The sequence below is a fragment of the Pavona decussata genome, unplaced genomic scaffold (assembly GCF_977016875.1).
Source record: "Pavona decussata unplaced genomic scaffold, jaPavDecu1.1 SCAFFOLD_253, whole genome shotgun sequence".
NCBI lineage: Eukaryota > Metazoa > Cnidaria > Anthozoa > Scleractinia > Agariciidae > Pavona > Pavona decussata.
Genome location: NW_028145656.1, coordinates 21,616 through 30,000, shown reverse-complemented (window position 1 = coordinate 30,000; position 8,385 = coordinate 21,616). Strand labels below are relative to the sequence as shown.

The window sequence follows — 8,385 nt, the reverse complement described above, 5'->3', positions numbered from 1 at the left end:
CAATGGAGTTCTAGAACTGCCCCCCAAGAGGGAAGGTTAAATAACAAGATACGGTTTTTCAAGCAAGGAGCATGGGTCGCAGCTAAGAAAGATCTGAACCAGTGGCTTCAGGTAGACCTTCGTAGTTATTGGGCAATAACAGCAGTAGCGACTCAGGGGAGAGGTCGGTGGTGGCAGTGGGTAACAAAGTTCAAGATAAAGTATAGCACTGAAGGATTCAATTTCCAAACTTACAAGGAACCAGGAAATAGTTCAGCAAAGGTAAACTTTAAATATCATAAGAAAACAGAAAATTAAAACCAAAATACGACTGAAGCAACTTTTCTGAAGAAATTTGCTTGTCTCCTTCTTCATCCTATGGAGAAGGAGGAGGGAGCGATAAGGGAAGGTTCTTGCGGTTGTTAAGCAATAGAATGATGTACTTTTTTTTACAACACATAATAACAGTCCAAGACGCTCTTTCATATTAATTAAAAATGATTTTAGGCCTATAAACTACACTTATTTGAAGGTCAAATCACAGATTGAAATAGCCATAACTTTCGGAGGAAAGTATACTTGTACAGGTTAAGGACGGTGCCTACTTTTGTTACTGCACATACGTTCAGCGCATTTCGAGATACTCGGATTTCCTTTAGGTGGTGCTTGCTAATACAGGGATACTTTTAAGCTGTTTAAAACTATGCCCAGAAAGAAGAACTCAGTAAGTCCTCTTGGTATCTAAAAAGTTAAATTGGGGGTAACCATGCATTTTTTTTAGAGATAATAAAGCTTCAATATGGAAAAAAAAAAAAAAAAAAACAAAAACACAAATACATGCATGATTGCTGCGTATTTTTCTGCTTTCTGAATTATTGTTGCTTAATTATCTCTAAAAAATACGTGGTTACCCCCAATTTTCTGCTTTTCCGGCGCGTAATCATAAACCGCGCAAAAATACTTCTGTATTAGTCGGCACCGTCCTTAAGACCCAAACGGAGCATTATTTCTGGTATAAAACAAAAAAAGCCTCTATGGTAAGCCAATAAAACGACCTCATGTACATTGCCCAAGGAGCTCAGAATTTACTTTAATGCCTGTTAATATCTACGTGCCTGGTGAGAGTAACGGGCGTTCTTCACCAGTCAATTCCAGCAGTACTCATCTCACCCCGGGCTTTAGTGCGGCATTTTCTTACATTGTCCGTCCGGCGCGGCCATTAAATAAGACTACCATAAGGCCTTTCAATGCCTCACAATTTCTACTTCATAGCACTCTCACTAGTGGCTACCTACGTCCAAGGAGGACAAAAATGAAAGGGTAGATCGATCTACAGAGCGAATGGTCAATGAACCGATTAACGAGAAATGAGACTTATTTGAAACTTAGCTAAACTTAGTCCGGCCTAAATTAACTTTTCTAAGAATGAAGGTAACTCCAATATGCAATTCCAACTGTAGATATTTTCTGCTATCTCTGTTTGCTTAGGTGTTCGATGGAAATAAGGACAGGGACACTTCAATGTACAACATGCTGAATCCGCCAATAACAGCGCGCTTTGTGAGGATATGTCCGGTAGCCTGGAATAATCACATATCAATGAGGATGGAGATCTACGGCTGTCAAGGTAATGTACAAAGCATGAGTAATGCGCATGGGTTACTACCAAGTGAGTGTTCAATTGTCCTAATTGTCGACCAGCCCCTCAATGTCTAGGCACACAGCAGTAATACAAGGAAAAGCTTAGACTACCTGTGCTGTTTTTTTTTTTGGAGACCAGTAATTTACCTTACTTCTTGTTTACTTGAATCATTTGCTATTTTCATTGAATCCAGGTTGCATTACAGCTCTTGGTATGGAAAGTAGAGCAATCAATGATTCACAAATAACCGCCTCTTCAATGTGGGATTCGCGTCACGCACCAAATCAAGCCAGATTGCATTACACTTCCAATTCAGGCTCATGGTCAAGTCGCCACAATGATCGCAATCAATGGCTTCAAGTGGATCTTGGCGCTTACTTTGCAGTTACACGAATAGCGACTCAGGGAAGACACACGTATACGCGGTGGTTGCAGTGGGTAACCAAATACAGCTTACAGTACAGTGACGATGGAGACTTCTTTCAGTTTTACAAGACACCAACAGACACTTCCCCCAAGGTAAATACCATTCTTTCAGTTTTATCAAAATTTCTGGTTCAACCCCGGTAAAATGACCTAGGCCATATGGATTTATTGGAAATTAACTGAGATAAAATACGACTTTCGGCGTTACAACACTTCAGTTTTTTACATCTACACAACATCCACTGCTTGGATCGTGAACTAGGGCCGTTTAAAAGACATCAGTTAAAAGAACATACATACTGGCTTTTGAGTGACTTAGGGGAAGGGGTTGTCTCCGTGGGGTCGAATTCTTAGTGCTCTGGTTACTCTCTTTTCATAAAGGTGTTTGATGCAAACAAAGACAAGGACACTGTTGTATACAACACAATACGTCCGCCAATCACAGCACGTTACATTCGTTTGCTGCCAGTGGAGTGGCGCCACCATATATCAATGAGGATGGAACTTTATGGTTGTGCAGGTATTCGTACCTAATAATTTTACTTCAAATATAAATATTGATAGATTATTCCAGGAAATCAATTCTTTTATGGGAATCATGAACGATGAGAAAGAGTGCAATAATAGGCCCACGATATAAAAATAAAATAAAAAAACTAAGAGACAAAATGCCAATTACCTAGGCAAGCTAATGCAAAAGGAAAGCACGATTTTTCCTTTTTTTTGTTTTTTTTTTTTCAAAAGCAAGGCCTTTCAAGTGAGGTAGTGGCAGCATATTGAGTCGTATACATTGTGCAGAGAAAAAAAAAACTGCATATACGATCCAATAGTTAGTATACAACAAATAGTGAAATATGTGCTAATTTAGCAAATGGCTCAAATCAAGCACTGAGTTAATAAATGTATACTTAGTTCACTAGAAAAGAGCCTTTCTACCTATCCGAGTTTCTCCATTTGAAACGGCTTCTTATTTTCTTCTTTCCCACTTTTATTTCCTTTGGGTATGGGACGCAAATGGCACCCGATGAATGTTGGTAAAACAAAGAACTAAATGTGACTGATGCTCTTTGAATTCAACAGCGCTAGCCTGCACGGTACCCCTTGGTATGGAAAGTAAAGCGATCGTTGATGCTCAAATAAGCGCCTCTTCACAATTGGATGGCAATCATTCTGCAGCACAAGCCAGGTTGCATTTCAAAGCAAACGAAGCTTTGGCTGGAGGGTGGTCAGCTCTTATAAATGATCGCAATCAATGGCTGCAGGTTGACCTTGGTAGCTACACAAGAGTAACACGTGTAGCGACTCAGGGGAGGAATGCATACAACGAGTGGGTAGCCAAGTACAGGTTACAGTACAGCGACGATGGAACGACCTTTCTGTATCACAAAGACGCCGGATACTCTGCAGTAAAGGTATTTCTTTGCGTTTAATGTGTCCAACTACTTTAGAGTGCGTGGATGAAACGTTATAAAGTACGACCACCCAAATGAAAGTCAGGGAGAAGAGTTTTCTGTTTTTCTTTTTATTATGCAGTACTAGGTACTCTATGCTGTTCAAATTGAATTTGACCATTTAAACTATATTTGTTGACAACATTGTTACTTTTCAAACACTTTTGATCCCGCGCCATCTCTAAACACCTCACTTCGTTGTAGCAAACACTATTCAGAGCCTATTCATGCCATTTCATCTATTTTGGACAAAACAAGTGAGTCTTTGACGTGTAGAAGATCTTAGATTTTTATCGTTGTCACATTAACCAGCGAATAAAAAGAGGGAATTCAGAGTGTCGTCAGTTAAACAAACGACTACTAAGCCCAAGAATTGCTCTCAAAGTGCGTTATCTATTTTCATAAATTTCTTCACCTTCCTCTGCTAAAAATATGAGATAATCTAATTTGGGGTTTACGGAGGACGTAAACAGATGTTGATAAATCCTCCTTCCTCTATCTGAACGTCAACGCCATCCTAATAACTTATTTAAATAAGGTTCCTGAGGGTAAGCTGCTCTGCGTAAAACAGAACTCCAGGCGTAATTTCCCTCAGTTATTTGTAAATCAAGAAGACGACAACGCCAACGAGAACGCTGGAAGAAGGCACATAACGAACAAAAAACATTCGCAAAAAGGACAGTGTAAAATGACCAAATTGAAGGGTTTGGGTAGAGCCGTGAGCACCCGTCGCTGCATTTTTCATTCTCTCTCCCAAGTTGAAGGTTGTTCCTACCAATTTTGCTCCTTGTCGGCGTGATATATGGCATAACGTCAACGAATTAGAGACATCACAACGTAGTTAAATAACCTGAATTTATATTGTATGTCGTTTCGTTCGTGGTTGCGTGAAGATTCTATGTCGTTATTAGTGCGACCCCTAACTAGTTCTTCTTCCTTGGACAATTAGAATAGTGAGCATTATTTGTAAATGCTTTTTTTGCTTGCTCCATCGATGTGGTTAAGTATTTCATCTATCTTGTGATGGAAAAGTAGGCAATAAGTTTTTCTTAAGCGCTTCAGGAAAAATTGAAGAAGATGAAGCAGCCAGCTAGTTTCTATGCAACTCCTTTCAGCAAGGGCTGTGTTTGCATGGAGGTGAGAAAGGAATGTCAAATGCATTATGCAAATGTTTCCTTTTATTTTCAGGTGTTTAATGGAAATCAAGACAGTGACACCGTAGTATACAACCAAATCAATCCACTAATCACAACGCGCTTCATCCGACTTCTACCCTTGCAGTGGCACAATCGTATTTCAATGAGGATTGAAATGTTTGGCTGCTCAGGTATTTTGTACTTTGTATTTATGATTCCTTTGGCTGTTATTATTACAAATTAAATCGTTTTCGGATGGTGCATGCTAAATTAAGGGGAGGGGGGAAGGGGCGTCTAATTTCATTTGCCCCGTTCATTTCGTAAATGCGGTGAACCATTTTGTCCAACAGACTATTCAAATGGAACAACCCGAGAACGGAAAGGGATGTTTTATAGTAAACAACCTCACATATTACAGCGTTTCCTGCAAATTGACGCAGCTGGTCGGCCATTTGTGAGAAACGGAAAGCTCCTCATGGAATGGCAGTTAGGACAACACTTCCTTCAGTACCACCCAGAAAACAACTTTCCAATAGATCGTAGCGATCGTTCGGCCGCAGTATCCATCCGATAATAGGTAAATGCAAGACTGAAGCGGAAGCCCCGATCGCACATTCAAGTAGTTAAACATGAGTTGAAAATACATGAGTTATCTCGCGCTGCACGTAGAAGATTTGTGGCTGAATATGTTGAACAGCCATATACGAGTAAGAGTTGTGTACGGCTACCACCCCCATTTTACGTGATTGGCGATTCATCTAATATTGATCCGATGGCAAGAAGTACGACCGAATGCTATGGAGAAATGAACAAATAAAATAAGGGTACAGTAAAATGCGTACAGGAATAATTCAGACTGGAATAAAGCTTACGAATAATAACATCAGGTAAAATCCAATGGAATTTATCGCACGATCTTATTGAGATACCACTCCAAATCTCCTTTTTTTATGGAAAACGGGGAGGTATATATTGCATTTCTTCGTCTCATATAAGGTTTCATATAAATATAATTTACTAATCTTAAACATGACATGGAAACTCTCCAAATATTAAACTGGATGACGCGAGTAACTAGTGTTTAAATATATGTGTGGTAATTTCCATTGCCTTGTCAACTCTGTACGATAGCCGCAACGAGTTATGCAACAAGTTACTTATCACCACTGTGAACCATCAAACAGACTATCTAGTCTCTTACCACCTAAGTACCAGGCAAGATACAATGGGGTTAGGGTTATGGTTAGTTACTTAAATTTTTACATGATACATAGTTGTACATGGTTTTAATATATTTGTATATACATTCATATCCTTTAGTATGGCCCTTCCCCATCAATTTTGAAGCTATTGTCTTATGATTTTGTATTTATTGGATTTGTACGCAATTCAGCCTTTTGGTTGCGAAGTAATTTCTCAATAAACAATTTCTATCTATCTCTATCCCTATAAATCATTGCTATTTTTTTCTTGTTCAACCAATCCAGCTTGCATATTATCTGTCGGCATGGAAAATGGGGCAGTCTCTGATGAACAAATAAGCGCCTCCTCACAGAAGGATGACAATTATGCTGCAAATCGGGCCAGACTTAACATGAAGATAAGCGGGATCAAGCAAGGAGGTTGGCTACCTTTGACAAGTGATCTTAATCAATGGCTTCAGGTGGAGCTTGGTGGTTACACCACAGTGACAGGTGTCGCGACTCAGGGAAGAAATGGATATGACCAGTGGGTGACCAAGTATAAATTGCTGTACAGTTATGATGGAGTGACCTACCACTTATACAAGGAAAGGGGAGAAAATTCAGGAAAGGTATGCTGCCTCTCTCCTTTTTGGTAATCCGTTTACTGAGCTCATTTGTTAGGAAGCTAAGGCACTGCAGAACGCAAGATCGCGGGTTTGAATGGCCGCTCCACCTCCTTGCATGATCCTAAAAAAATAACTGGCTTAATTTTATTGGCTTTAGTCCCGATCCTCGTGCCCTCGTTGAGGTACTAACAGCATCAAGCCGATGTCACTGCCATCTATCCTTTTTTTTTTACCTTCTGTATTTCTGATTGGACGTTAAGGTAACATATCAATGCTTGGTGTGTCAGGTGGTTTAGCATCTATTCACTCTTTTACTATGGGTTGAGCAGAAGGATTGAGTCCAATTTGGTTTACTTTAGCAGTTGGTTTTGGCGTCTTTTAATACCATAGTGATATTCAATATCGCATATAGAAATATTAAGCACAGCTGGGCATATCTCAGTATGAAATTTGTGCAATATAATTCAAGGCCAACATTTCATTTCATTGCTTATTTTCAGTCGAGTTAATGATCAAATATTTTATTCAAATTCTGTAAATTGTTCCATATTCTAAACTTTTTTTATCTTCTTCTTTCTTTCTTTCTTTCTTTCTTTCTTTCTTTCTTTCTTTCTTTCTTTCTTTCTTTCTTTCTTTCTTTCTTTCTTTCTTTCTTTCTTTCTTTCTTTTCTAAACTAATTGATGGCGTTTCCGTTAGCTCGTTGTTCGTGTGGCTGATGTAACAGACAGTAGCTATGCTCACAAAAATACGTTGCCATTGTAATGGCCACAAGTGACCCTTCGTCATAACAAAGATAGAGAAGATTTTCTGTTTGAAAGGAAATTCTCGGCAACGTGTACATTGCGTTTGCTTTTAACGGAAACCTGTAAGACGGGACTGAACACCCATTCTCAGCTAACAGGGACCTCTGATGTCACGCCTCTTTATGTCTTCTTTTTTAACAAACCTCGCCCTCTCTAACACTAAAAAGGCATTTTCTTTTCATCTTCAATATCTAAGAAGTTAACCGGAAAAATTTTGTTGAATTAACCTGTAAAGAAATTTTTTTGTGCATATTTATGTTACACCAAGAAGTTAAAAATAGGGTGTCCCACGGCAAAAAATTTAACTTTGAGTCATTTTTTCATCAATACACGCTTTTCCGTTACTATGTCTGCAGGGTAAGTTATTCGCTGGCTTATTTTACAATATTCGCATACTTTTTGCATTTATTACCCCAGTTTTATATTTACTTCAATATAGCTGACACATCTAATAGACTATCCCGACATATTTCGAAAAAAACATTAAACTAGTCAGTGATTGGTTTATTTTCTTTTTTGGACCGTAAATTACGTTACTATGTTTCATTGTAATATCTTACGTACAAAATACAGCAAGTCGGTAACTGTTGTTCGGAAGAAACCTGCCTACTAGGAACTCAAAAAATGAGAAAGATGAAAAGGTCAATGTAAATTACGTTGCGGAAACGTAATTTACCACGAATGACATAAGGTGACTTTGTGACGGCGTTACCCAGGAATGTTTACGACCAAATAGCGTAAGTTTAGGCGTGGGGTGTAATATTGCTTGAGATGACGCAACCAAAGAGGCCTTCCGAGCCTCTTAGACCTCATGCTAAGGCCGCTTAGGAATCACTTCAACTAGTAAAAGGCTCTATCGAGACAATGACTGTTTTGACTTAAATTTAAAGTAAGCACAAATGGAAATCAATGTTTTTCTCTTCTATGTAAGCTATTGCTGCACTATTTATGCGAGAAACAGTGGTATGAGTAAATCAAGCGAAAGACTTGCCCTATTTGGCAATAATTGCAACGGTAACGTAATTTACAGTGGAAGTGAATTTCAATTATATCGACGAATTGGAAAAACGGCTCTCCAGTTGATTTTTAAGTTTATCGAGAATGTACAAGCACGATTTGCTATCTTGCATTTTTATG

At 38.8% G+C, this 8,385-nt stretch overlaps 1 protein-coding gene across 1 annotated transcript in view; it reads left to right on the top strand.

The window, feature by feature from the left end:
- The window catches only part of LOC146456882 (uncharacterized), a gene marked incomplete at its 3' end in the record, with an annotated part of 38,311 nt that overhangs the window by 8,499 nt on the left and 21,427 nt on the right, over positions 1 to 8,385 (top strand). Inside the window, exons 3-9 of the mRNA XM_085092574.1 lie at positions 1 to 261; positions 1,468 to 1,606; positions 1,815 to 2,140; positions 2,429 to 2,567; positions 3,134 to 3,459; positions 4,687 to 4,825; positions 6,122 to 6,447. The exon at positions 1 to 261 is cut by the window's left edge and continues 56 nt beyond it. Of these exons, the coding sequence (XP_084948700.1) occupies positions 1 to 261; positions 1,468 to 1,606; positions 1,815 to 2,140; positions 2,429 to 2,567; positions 3,134 to 3,459; positions 4,687 to 4,825; positions 6,122 to 6,447 (1,656 nt within the window). The remainder of the gene's footprint in view (positions 262 to 1,467; positions 1,607 to 1,814; positions 2,141 to 2,428; positions 2,568 to 3,133; positions 3,460 to 4,686; positions 4,826 to 6,121; positions 6,448 to 8,385) is intronic.